The sequence below is a fragment of the Pinus tabuliformis genome, chromosome 2_1 (genome assembly GCF_031772625.1).
Source record: "Pinus tabuliformis cultivar Carrire ecotype Pingquan chromosome 2_1, CPIR1, whole genome shotgun sequence".
Taxonomy (NCBI): domain Eukaryota; kingdom Viridiplantae; phylum Streptophyta; class Pinopsida; order Pinales; family Pinaceae; genus Pinus; species Pinus tabuliformis.
The window spans coordinates 9,921,164-9,934,987 of NC_142299.1; the positions used below are offsets into that span (position 1 = coordinate 9,921,164).

A 13,824-nucleotide genomic window follows, 5' to 3' on the forward strand; every position below is an offset into this window, starting at 1 on the left:
AGGAGGGAAGAACACATGGCAAGAGGGTAATCACGCAGGAGGAGGTGAGCCTAGGGATTGTGAGAGGCAGAGGCTATAAAATAGAGAGGAGCCCCCTCATTTTGGATCATTTAGCTATGTGCATTTTGAGCTAGTCATTTCGACTTCTGAGCACGCTGGATGTTTAGCTAGTCTGCAGCACTGTTTAGTGCATTGAGTGTCTCCGTTTGGAGATCTCACCCTTAGCCCAGGGGACTTCAAGTGCCTGCTCGGGCAAGGTATTCCCATTGGTATTTCAACAGTAGTTTTATCAGCATTTCAGGAGCAGTTTCATCAGCTTTTTGGAGGATTGCGCAGCACTTGGAGAGGGACGCAATTCTTTTTTATTGTAGTGCTGGATTGGGGTTTGCAGGTGGATTTATGCTAGGAGATTGAGCAGGGGTCCAACTCTTGTCTCATTGGAGGATTTTTGGTAGGGTTTCAGGCAGTGTATCAGGAAGAATTTAGTGGGGTTTTCTTCAGTGGCAGCACAGGGCATTGAGGAACTGTGCAGAACCCCAAGAGGCTGTTTTTCGGGGGTCGGCCATTCCAGGAAAGCTTTCTGGGTTTTTCTGGGTTTCTTGAGTAGAGCCCGAATCCAGAGTTTTAGCTTTTTCCAAGGAGGGGAGCAGCCCCAAATCATCAGTTGTTTTCTAGTAGTAGCAGCAGCACAAGAGCAACATCCACGCAGAGAAGCCATTCTTGTCATTCTGAGAGTATTTCTTCACTTTCCTTGTGAAAGTCGAGGTGCCATCTGTCTAATCACCTCTTGTACTCATTTTATTACTCAGTATAATAAATTGGCTTAGCATTCCTCGCTGCATTTCTTGTGTATCTGCTTATATTTCTGGTTTATATTGCTATATGTTGTTCCATTATTATTTTATCACTTCTGGGTTATTATATCATTTGCACATATTTGGTTGGAGTTTTGCTGGGGTTTGAGGAATATTCCGGGTTAGGAATATTACAGTGGTATCAGAGCATAGATCTGGCTCAGCCTGTGGAGCTAGCATTCTATGACACCAGGGGAAAATCCCTACATTTGTTACAGAGCTAGGAGGTACAGAGACACTGGACGTAGTTTGGAGAATACCTACGGGGAGGGAGACTGTGTTCCTGTGGTGGACACAAAACAAGAGGAGCCTGTGGTAGACACAGAACAGAGAGAGCCAGTAGTGGACGCAGAGCAGATGACAGATAAGGATGGGAAGAGATTTGCGGACATGCTCCTCAAATCTGTGCAGGATCTATTGAAGTAGATTGAGGTGATGGGGCAAAGATTCACGGCAGTAGAGGCCAAACAGCGTGAGAGCCCACGAGTTTTCCAGATTGGTGAGGGATCAGGTGCATCCCATCACTTGCGAGAGCAACGTGATACTACGCAGCAGGTGGCCTCACATGCCCCTACACGCTCTACCATGCCCACTTTCTTAGGAGCAGACACGAGGGTCGTAGCCCAGTAGGAGGCAGAGCCTGCACATATGGGCGATTATTTTGTAGAGTACCAGGCCTATGGGCAGGAGTTCAGGGAAGCCCTCTCATTCAGAGATTTTGTTCAGCTCCAGCGGGATAGCAGACCCCGCGACCATCACAGAGGGTACCGGCATTACCATGATGGTGACACCCACTGTGCAGCGAGTAGATTCCACTTGCCTATGTTTGATGGCTCATCAAACAGTTCGGCAAAGTCTTGGGTGGAGAAGCTGGACATTTATTTCCAACTTAACCAGATGTCGGAGGCAGAGGCCATCAAGGTGGCAACATTGCATTTGGATGGCAAGGCCCAGGATTGGTGGTTTCATGGGATGGTTACACTGGGGCACTCCACAGTGACAACATATGCCAAGTTTACTAGGAGACTGATGGAGCGATTTGATCGGAGGGATCCAAAGCAGCATTTCGTTGAGCTGACGAGGCTCAAACAGGCAGGGAGCCCAGAGAACTACATTATAGATTTATTGAGGGTCTCTATGATGGTGCTAGACCTATCCACGGCACGGAGGATCTATATGTATGTTGAGGGGTTAGCAAAGCCACTTCGAGGTTTAGTCTGATCCACTAAACCAGCCACACTCCAGGACGCTATCAGTAGGACCCGGGACTTATAGGATGTCTTACCTAGGACCCAGATACCTTACCCCCAAAGACAGGATTTTCAGTCTAAGGGGAAGAATGTGAGGATTCCTCCTCCAAAGGGGAATCCAAGACGAGTACAGCTTGACGACGATGCGAGGAGGGATTTGAAGAAGAAGCGGTTGTGCTTCACCTATCAGGAGCCATGGGCACCAGGACATAGATGTGCTGCTGGCAAAGCACATTTTATTGAGGTCTTCTCTGAGAGCAGTGGAGAAGAGGATGACGAGGAGGATGTGGAGGCAGGAGATAGCCATGCCATACAGGGACCTTTGCCACCTCCACCACCACCAGTAGGTGGTGCATCTTTTGCACCCACCGGAGGGGCCCTTGCAGTGTTGCGAGGAGTTCCCAAGTATCTGACGCTACGTGTACGAGGGATAGTACGTGGACAATGTGTATTAGTTTTGGTTGACAGTGGGGCAACCCACAACTTCATCGATGCATAGATGGTTGAGCGAAGAGGTATTCAGACAGAGAGCTTCCATGGGTTTTCAGTATTGGTCCCAGGAGATCAGACCATGACGTGTGCTCATTATGTTCCAGAGCTTTCAGTGACAATGGGCACCTACACATTGACTGACCACTTTTTTATGGTCGATATTCTGGACACCAACATGATACTGGGTGTTCAGTGGCTTATTACTCTAGGGAAGGTCACGACGGATTGGAAGACCCTAGAGATGGAGTGGGATGATGAGAAGACAGGGAGGCATGAGAAGATACAGGGACAACACACATATCTGCCTCAGACTGTGTCGGCTCATCATATGGAGGCAATCTTTCAGAAGGGAGACATAGAGTGGGCAGTGGAGCTGCGTGCATCAGAGGCAGGGGCTACAGGGCAGAAGGTACATCCAAAGATCTATCCTTGATCGGTATGCCATCGTGTTTGGAGAGATTCCACGAGGACAGCCACCGGATTAGGGGTTTGAGCACACTATCGAGTTTGAGAAGGGCATCCAGGCAGTGATCACCACCCCCTATAGGCACACCAAGGCCTATCAGGATGAGATTGAGTGGGCTATCCAAGAGTTGCTGGCTCTTGGGCACATTCGACCGAGCGCGAGTCCTTTTGCTTCACGATACATTGAGGATGTGCATTGACTATAGGGCACTGAAAAAGAAGGCCTTGAAGAACAGATACCCCATACCTAGGATCAATGAGTTGATGGACGAGTTGAGGGGTGCACGATTCTTCTGAAAGATTGATTTGAGATCTGGGTACCATCAAATTCGCGTGAGGAAGAAGGACATTCCCAAGACCGCCTTCAAGTGTCACTATGGGCACTTTGAGTTTTTGGTGATGCCTTTTGGGCTAACCAACGCCCCCGCTACATTTCAGTCCTGCATGAATCACATCTTCTGTAGTCACTTAAGGAAGTTTGTGTTTGTATTCTTTGATGACATTCTCATTTACATCAGGACTTGGGAGGAGCATCTCCAGCACATTGAGACAGTGTTGTGTATCTTACAGGAGCAGCAGTTCTATGCCAAACTCTCCAAGTGTGAGTTTGGGTTGACGGAGATGTTGTATCTGGGACACATCATAGGAGTGGACGGAGTGAGAGTCCATGAGGAGAAGATCAGGGCCATCAGAGAATGGCTGGAGCAGAGAAATGTGACGAAACTTTGAGGATTCATTGGCATTTGTACTTACTGCCAGAAGTTCGTCAAAGGTTTCTCGCAGCGTGTTGCACCCTTGACAGATTTGACAAGAAAGGGGTCATTCAGTTGGTCAGATACAGCGCCTTTGACAGGCTCAAGGAGGTTATGAGCAGCTGCCCAGTGCTTGCGTTGCCAGATTTTACGCAACCATTTGTTTTGGAGTGCGATGCGTCAGGATAGGGAATCGGCGCAGTGTTGATGTAGGGAGGTCACCCTATAGCCTTTGAGATCCGAAAGCTCATTCTGCACGAGAGGTTGTATTCTATATACAACAAGCAGATGTTGGCCATCATGCATGCATTGGCTAAGTACCGGCAGTATTTGGTGGGTAACAGGTTCAGGGTGAGGACTGATCACAACAACCTCAAGTTCTTTTTGGAGCAGAAGTAGCTACAAGAGAGGTAGTAGAAGTGGATCAGCAAGATCCAAGTATATGACTTTGACATTGAGTATGTCAAGGGTAAGAAAAACATGGTAGCAGATGCCCTTTCACGTAGACCAGCCACATTGTCTCTTATGAGCTTGGATACAGACTGGAGGGCTCGACTCTTAGTAGAGTACTCCAAGGACAGGTTTGCATGTGAGGTTCTGGATGGGCAGGTGGCTGATGATAGGTACAAGGTGGTCGATGAGATCATCTATTACATGGACCGGATCTTGTTGACTGAGGGGTCTCAGCTCAAGAAGAAGATACTCCAGGCATCTCATGATTCACCATTGGCAAGACATCAGGGGTTTACCAAAAGCTACAGGGCCATTAGGGAGAGGTTCTCATGGAAGGGCGTCAAGGAGGATGTACTCCGGCACATCCGGGAGTGCAATGTTTGCCAGAGGAACAAGGGAGAGATGAACCATCCCGCGGGATTATTGCAGCCTCTTCCCATTCTGGAGGGGAAATGGGAGAGTATTTCTATGGACTTCATCACAGGGTTGCCCATGGTATAAGGCAAGGATTGCATCTTTGTCGTTGTTGACCAATTGACAAAGTATGCACTTTTTTTTGCCATATCCGCACACTATACAGCAGCACAGGTGGCCGATTTGTTCTTTATAGAGATCTTCAGGCTACATGGTCTTCCTAAGACCATCGTCAGTGATAATGGCAACCATTTCATGGGCGAGTTTTGGCAGGAGCTTTTCCGGTTGGTGGGGACAGATTTGACACCGAGTACCAGTTATCACCCACAGACGGATGGGCAGACAGAGATAGTTAACAAGTGGCTAGAGGGCTACTTGTGTAACTATGTCAGTGGGCAGCAACAAAGCATGGTTGAGGTGGCTGCATCTAGGGGAGTACTGCTACAATACTTCACATCACATGTCCATTGGTATGTCACCATTCTATGATTTATATGGGTATCATCCTTTATCTTTTGCTGATGTGATGTTTTGTGATAGCAAGGCTCCTAGAGCCAAGATATGGATCCAAGAGAGTCAGGATATTCTCCAAGCTCTCAAGGATACATGGCTACAGCACAGAACCAGCAAAAGTTGTATGCCGATAGGGGTCGGGTGGAGAGACGGTTCGAGGTAGGGGACTTGGTCTACCTACGGCTATAGCCATACCGACAGTCGTCACTAAAGCAGAAGGGGGCTACGAAGCTTAAGCCCCGCTTTTATGGGTTGTACAGGGTGATATGCAAGGTTGGACAGGTTGCATATGAGTTGGAGCTACCCGAAGGCAGCAAGATTCATAACATTTTCCATGTATCATGCTTGAAAAAGGCATTGGGGTAGCAGGTGACAGTGACAGATGAGCTACCACCCATGGATGACGAGGGGCATTTGGTATTGTAGCCGGAGGCTATCATTGGTACCAGGGAGAGGCAGCTGCGGAGCAGGATGGTCTGGGAATTCTTGGTGAGGTGGAAGAATTTGCTGGATGAGGATGCCACTTGGGAGAGTGAGAAGATCTTGCAGCATCCATCACTTCAGTTGCTTGAGGATAAGCAACATTTTGCTGGGGGAGACTGTAATATTCCTAATTAGCCATGGCTAATTGGAATATTCGATTTTGCCCAATTTTTGCCTTCTATAGTTATTTATAAATAAAAAGTGAGGCCAGGGGACATAACTAACTTTAAGAATAAAAACTCACTTCCTAGTAGTACAACGTTGTGACTTAAGGAGGAGCCAAGGGGGCCAAAGGGGGATGCAAAAATGGGGCCCACGCAAACACATGGAGGGACTGCGCAAGAGGGAAGAACACATGGTAAGAGGGGAATCACGCAAGAGGAGGTGAGCCTAGGGATTGTGAGAGGCAGAGGCTATAAAATAGAGAGGAGCCCCCTCATTTTGGATCATTCAGTTATGTGCATTTTGAGCTAGTCATTTCGACTTCTGAGCACGCTAGCTGTTTAGCTAGTCTTTAGCACTGTTTAGTGCATTGAGTGTCTCCATTCGGAGATCTCACCCTTAGCCCCGGGGGACTTCGAGTGCCTGCTCGGGAAAGGTATTCCCATCGGTATTTCAGTAGTAGTTTTATCAGCATTTCAGCAGTAGTTTCATCAGCTTTTTGGAGGACTACACAACACTTGGAGAGGGACGTAGTTCTTTTTTACTATAGTGCTGGAATGGGGTTTGCAGGTGGATTTATGCTGGGAGATTGAGCAGGGGTCCAACTCTTGTCTCATTGGAGGATTTTTGGCAGGGTTTCAGGTAGTGTTTTAGGCAGAGTTAGGGGGGTTTTCTTCAGTGGCAGCGCAGGGCATTGAGGAACTGCACAGAACCCTAAGAAGCTATTTTTTGGGGGTCAGCCATTCCAGGAAAGCTTTCTGGGTTTTTCTAGATTTCTTGAGTAGAGCCCGAATCCAGAGTTTCAGATTTTTTTGAGGAGGGGAGCAGCCCCAAATCATCAGTTGTTTTCTAGCAGTAGCAACACCACAGCAGCAACATCCACGCAGAGAGGCCATTCTTGTCATTATGAGAGCATTTCTGCACTTGCCTTGTGCAAGTCGAGGTGCCATCTATCTAATCACCTCTTGTAATCATTTTATTACTCAGTATAATAAAATGGCTTAGCATTCCTCGCTGCATTTCTTGTGTATCTACTTATATTTTTGGTTTATATTATTATATGTTGTTCCACTGTTATTTTATCACTTTTGGGTTATTATATCATTTGCACGTATTTGGTTGGAGTTTTGCTAGGGTTTGAGGAATATTGCAGTTTAGGAATATTACAGTGGAGAAAGCATTAAATCTTCTATGCAATCCTTTGTATTCTTTATGGAAATGACATATATTAACAATGGTTACAGTGGAGTACATTGATGTGGTCTTGAGGAGGTAAAGAAGGTTTAGTTACTCTAGGGGATATGGAGAAAATGCTAGGACAAGAGCCTCTATGCATCCTTCTTGATTTCTCAACCATTAGCATATTAAGGAGGTCCATAATTCAGTTGTTGACTTTCCAAAATCGATGTTATCCTATGATAGTACTCTCAAAGCTAGTGGGGAGCTCTTAACACCAACTAGGCATTAGCTCTCACATATGTTAGGAAGGTAATTCATAAAATTTTCATGTTAATCAAAATTTCTTCATTGTTCAAGCAATAAAGGCAAGGTTTGTTAGGTATGTCTTGTAGGCACTGAGTTGGTGTAAATTTTTAATTTGGGAAGTGATGATACCAGAAATTTTGTTGACAATTGTTGCTCGGTGTCAGCACTTTAAGGAACCCTTGATGTTGTGGTTTTTTTCTTGTCTTAATGATCTAATTTCTTCACGTGACGAGAAGATCAAGGGCTTACCATCCCTTAGTGTTTCATGGGTGGCTTACAATTCAACACTTAGTAGTAAATTTACATGGGAGGAAAATTGGGATACTTGAATTTGCTATGAAGGTATTACATAATGGAATCATTGGAGCAACAAATGGATAGATTAGAGTCAAACCAAGAACTTATGTATACCAAAATGAAACATGTCTTTTTTGTTGTCTTGATAGCTTTGGAATTACTAATGGAAGATAAAACTCAGCAGAGGAAATTAGAGGGTGAGACAAATGGTCTTCGCTGACAACTAAAGGATCTACATACATAAATTAAATCATTGTCCCTTGATATCTCCTCCAATCTAGATGAGGAATGTGTAGGCAATGTAATAAAATTAGATTTGAATGTACCTCTTGTAGCAGAGGAAGACTCCACAACTTAGTTAGTGGAACTTGCATCAATTTTGCTTTGTATTGTAAGTTTTGTATAATCTTGTTGATCTTTTGGAGAGTGTATAACTCCAAAGACCCAACATCTAGTAGGCAAGTTAGCACTAAGTATATGGTATATGATAGCCTTGATGAGGTTATAGTTATTTTTGACCTCGGAAGAAATTTCAATGTAATCACCTAATCTACAAGTTGTGATCCAAATACAAAATTTTACTTAATATCAAATTCTCATTACTTGTGATCCAAATACAAAGTTTTACTTAATATCAAAGAGTCTAATATCAAAGAGTCATCATTCATTGTTCCATTAGGAATCTATAATCAATTGGTTTCTAGTGCTTTTTCTTTTGGTTGCACAAGGAAAATAAAAAGAATGGACAATTGCTTAAAAGGAATAAAAAGAATGCATCAATAAAAATTAAAAATTGTGTCATATGAAATGAGCTATGGTTTTTTTGACATGTTGTATTGATGAACCATGATATTAACCCATGGTATTGTAAAAAACCATATTTATAGATTAAGAATAGTCATGATAAAGTGGTGGTCTACCACTAGACCAAATTTAATAAACTTCTTAATACCAAATAAAATTCCTCAAGCTCGACAACTCATGTTCATCACCAGCCCTTACCAGCTTAACATTCTCGATGTCCAAAGAAGCCCCATCGTTCAAGTCTGACTTTTGAAAAAGGATCGTTGAGAGAATTTATTACAAACCCTTGGTGGAATCACTGCCTTTTACCAGCATCTGAAGAAGCCACTATCAGTTACAGTTCCAGAGAAGGACAATAGATGAATTGGTGGGCATTGTATCAGTTTAGATACCACATCTGGATTATCTGAACAGCTAATGGTAACAACAAACATATAATCTTAGAGCACGTATGACAAGACTGAGGAGAACATATAATCTCAGAGCACGTATGACAAGACTGAGGGGTGGAAGGGCAACAGGGTGACGTATTCCTTAGCTGTTGGAGCCCTTGTAGAGGCGGGGAAAACATCTACGAAAGACTCAAACCCAATAATTAACCTTGGAAATGCATAAAAAAGAAAATTGGAAGGCTGAGCCTTTCTTTTGAAACTTTAAAGAAACAATCATGATTCTTTTAAGTAGTAAAATAAAAACACAGCCAAAACTTTTTCCCATCAAATGAGATTGGATGGAAGGTTGAACTAAGTAGGTCAGCAAGAAACAACTAGATAGAAATATGTAGAGACACTTGTTTAATTTGGATTGGTCAATCATGACAAAGCTTTACTTAAAAGTTATTTAATGTGTTATTATGAAAATGCATGTCTTAAAAACTATTTAATATTTTATTGCTGGATCTACACAGTGAGAATCATCACTATACTTTTATAATTATTTCACACCCACTAACTAGTATTTTAAGTGTATCAATAATTTAAAGATTTTCAATTTTTAAAATATTAAATTTTATATCAATTTTGATAATTTTTTTAACAAATAACACACCAATCAAAACCAAACTAATTTAACTCAAATTCTATATCATAATCACGATGTCATTATCAATAAAGAATAAATATTCACAATGTCATTATCAATAAAGAATAAATATTCAGAATAACGATAGCAAACCAGAGGACAAATCAGCATTGCATTAAGTTATAAATCTAAATCTCAACCGTAGAAAGTGCCAAAAGCCATGATTGATTTGAAGTTTGCATTATTGTTAATTTTATATGTAAATGCTCTTTTGGACACCTTCCTGCCTCTGCTATTGAGGAATCGCAGATCGAGTAATTTTGAAAGCAATTTAGTTACATAGCGAACATTACAGTAATGTTGAGTTACATAGGAAACATTACAGTAATTTTGAAAGCAATCTAGTGCCACGAGGGAGCTAGTAAGCAGTAGACATGTCATAACTTGAGAATTGAAACTGGAAAATAAATAGGACAATAATTTATCACACTCAAGGTGCGGGGGAGAGGATAACAACAACCACTCCTACTATACTCCTAAAAGCTTTGACAATTGCACAATTAATTGTTACAGTGGTATATTAAAGTAATATTATTATAATTTGAGAAGTAAAATTGAATAAGAAATATAACAACAATTTGCCATACTCAGATAACGAAAGTAGGGTGGATAGAATGACAAGAATCACTCTCCCACTCACACACACTTAACTATGGTAAAACGCACACACTTAACTATTACAATTGCATACTAAAGTAATATTATTACAGATTATGCACGTCCGTATCTCTGAAGCCACTTATTTCACGACATTGAAAGACGTACCATTTTTAAGGCCGAGAGATTGCAAGATGCGCGTTACCTGGGTACCAACTCTGTAATCGAAGCGTCGGCGTTTGACGGAGGAGCGTGAGGTGCAGGAGATTGTGAAACGTGAGATCTCACAAAACCAGGCTGTGTGGGATCCGGTAATGTTACAAGATGATATGAAAGCATCAAATTGATTCGAGACATCGATGGACGAAGTGATGAGTCAGCTTGTGCACATAAAAGTCCAATATGAATGCATCTCAATGCTTCCTCCACGTTGCACGTTCCAATGATGGCTGGATCAATCATATCCACAATATTCCCTCCTTTGTATAATCTCCACGCCTGCAGAATAATCACGAAAAATCGTCATCTTGATACTTTATCGACCTTAAAAAATCGTATCAAAATATATCAGTAGTGAAATTTCTAAATTCACACTCTTCTAAACGGTTTATAGATGAACCCATGCTATTAAGTTTCAGTATCTTTGGGAAAAATAATTTGGTATTTTGGGTAATTATTTTTGGGATCTTTGATTTAAACATTTTTATAATTAGATATTTTGAAAAACATACTGGCCCAATTCCAGTGAAAAATGACTTTTGGAACAAAATTACATAACCTAGATAAGGTAAATAAGCTCAGTTGGACATAAAATGAGAACAATATCAGAATGTCTCACCCATTCTAAAAGCGTCTGCATATCAAGTGACAGATTATTATCACTGTTTTTTCTTCCTGTAACAAGTTCCAAGAGGAGAACGCCAAAGCTATAGACATCTGCTTTTACAGATAATTGCCCCTGCATAGCATACTCTGGTGCCATATACCCGCTGCATATCCAAATTACAAAGTCGAAGATTATGTAGTGAGAGAAATTTTAGGAATTGAGTGAGGATCAAGTGAAAACTATTTGCAAAGGAAATCGTATTCCTGTATGCTCGAATGTTAAATCGTATTCCATCACTAATTGTTAATAGCTTTAGACAATGTGTAATAATCTTACTAAGTTCCAGCAACTGTTGTGCTGACGTGGCTCTCATCTTCAGGAAATAGTCTTGCTAAGCCGAAGTCTGCTATCTTAGGATTCAGATTTTCATCCAACAAAATATTGCTTGCTTTAATGTCCCGATGAATAATCCGCGGTTGAGAATCCTCGTGCAGATAGAGCAGCCCGCGAGCCACTCCCACTATAATGTTGTAGCGTTTCTGCCAATCAAGCTGGTTGCGTTTGTTTGGATCTGTATCCATGGATGCAGTACGCTAACTAATCATCATGACCCAGATAAATATATTGGAACATTAATGCATTTTTTCAGATACAAAATAGAAATGAAGTGACTCACCGAATAAGATTTTATCGAGGCTTTTATTGGGTAAGTATTCATAAACAAGCAACCTTTCCGATCCCTCTGCGCAACAGCCTAATAGGATCACCAGATTTCGATGTTGAATTTTGGCCACAAGTTTAACTTCATTCATAAATTCTCTCTTTCCTTGCAGAGATCTTAAGGACAGCTTCTTCACGGCTATTTCCTTTCCATCTTCAATAGTTCCCTGAAAAATTCAGCCAGGTGCGGTGAGAGTAGCCTATAATTTAAGATTCTATAAACTAGTAGAAGATTTCTAGTTCATTAACGTTACCTTGTATACGGCCCCAAATCCACCTTCCCCAAGTTTATTTTGATCATCAAAATTTTCCGTAGCAGCTATCAGTTCCTCCATGGTAAACGCAATTTGCCGATCCTGCCCGATTAGTGTGTCTTCCTCGACTTGGCCATGATCTATATAACGAAAATACACAGCTTCATCATAAATATATAGGGGCAAGCAGAAAAATTGAATCTGTTTAACTTGGATCTCGCAAGCATTTCTTAGATTTCGTGAAGAGAATATATGTGAAAACAGTGTTCAAAAAACAAACTTTAACAATAGTCTAACAGAGCAAATAAAGCTGTATGATATATTGACAATGAGATACAAAGACTTGGGGGATCCTTCATGCAAATACCTTCGGAAGGATTTCGAAATATGATAGACTTCAGTCTCCTCCTAGTTGTTAACACGCATACCAATAACAGCAGAAGCAAGCCGCCAGCAACACCCAAAATTATGGGTAAATTGTTTGAAGATTTGTTGTTCTGCGTACTATTACTGGATGGTGTGGTCTGATTCGGCGGTGTATCAGCAACTGGGCTATTAGGAGGTGGAGACGAAATCGAATTAAAGAAACTATACATTTCATAACCCCGTGCTCCTTGGCTTCCACTGCAAGCTGTAGAAATATCGTTGATTGTTTTTTGCAAACATGATGTGCAGTTGTCTATCGACATATCTCTGGTGCACTGGACCAGACCGTAAATCCTTCGAGACAAGGAGTCTGTTGTTGTTCCAGAAGCATATAATGTAGATCCAGATGTTGCTTCATCTACCAACTTGTTGAATAAGCTGTTAACAGCCTTAATAAGAACATCAGGACTAGGTTTGACATTGTTCGGATTACAAAGATTCCATCCATCAATGGTATCCAATTGTCCGAAGAAACTATAGTTCTCATAACGCAAAAAGCAGTTTTCATCTTCAAACCAGATTAAACCGCCGCCTGCATTCCCACAATTTTGTCGAAGAGTAGTGTTTGCTTCTTGTGAACAATTGTAGCACTGGTCGGGTGTTGTGTCTCGCCGACATTGCACAAAGCCATATACTTGGCCATTCTCAGAAGTGTTAAACGCTGTGTGGGACGAATCTTTAATAAGCCTAGTCACGACACTGTTCAAATTTCTCTCGTACTTACTGTCTGTTGTATAGTTAAAATTGTGGTCGCAGTTAACATAGTTTAGTGCCTTGCAAATCTGCGACTGAAGAGTAATTATCATCAAGAGAAGTGCCATTCCATAGAATAGTTGAACAGCTTGGGTCATGAGAAGTGTCGAGTGGAGGATTGTCATGGCCAATGGAGAATGGAGAACCTACGATGCTAGAAATTCTGATTTTCTCTGCACACAGACGCATAGACCATGTTTTTAAGTTTCCCATGCATTTAAAGATTCTACGCTACTCAGAGTCAATGAAAGCAGGTCAAATGATAATAATTAAACCGTGTAAGATCAACAAAATAAATCGTTGGAAACTATAGAATGGAAAGTATACCTGTAGTGGAGTTTGAGTGCCACTGGTCAAACTCGGCCGCCCCTGCTTCCGTGTTATCGAGAAAATACTTTTTAACGCACTCATGAACTTTCCAAGCTCCTTCGCTAATCTTTATCTCTTGCGTACGTGGAATGTGTGTATTCACTAATCTATTCATGTGGCTGACGACGACTTCGTTGTCGGTAGACATTGGGAAATTACACGGCCAAAACAAAAACAAAGAAAGTTGTATTAAATGTTCAAATCTGAGAATTCTATCAAAATCTCCCGAAAGGTAATCAACTGTGTCAAAAAAAGGTGATGAATATTCAAATATTCATTTCCAAACAATCTTCAAATATTCGTGTGAATACCAAAGAATCTTCAAAATAGTGAAATCGTGGTTTCCTGTATTCATGAGTCGTTCATGTGGTTAAA

At 41.8% G+C, this 13,824-nt stretch overlaps 1 protein-coding gene across 1 annotated transcript; it reads right to left on the bottom strand.

The window, feature by feature from the left end:
- Window positions 1-10,201: 10,201 nt before the first annotated feature.
- Window positions 10,202-13,148, bottom strand: LOC149198432 (cysteine-rich receptor-like protein kinase 10). Its single transcript, XM_089400294.1, has 6 exons — window positions 12,269-13,148; window positions 11,902-12,041; window positions 11,604-11,814; window positions 11,264-11,498; window positions 10,940-11,090; window positions 10,202-10,599 (listed from the first exon to the last, which is right to left on the bottom strand). The coding sequence occupies exons 1-6, from the start codon at window positions 13,146-13,148 to the stop codon at window positions 10,303-10,305; spliced, it is 1,914 nt and encodes a 637-aa protein (XP_089256420.1). The 3' UTR covers window positions 10,202-10,302.
- Between the last annotated feature and the right edge of the window lie 676 nt (window positions 13,149-13,824).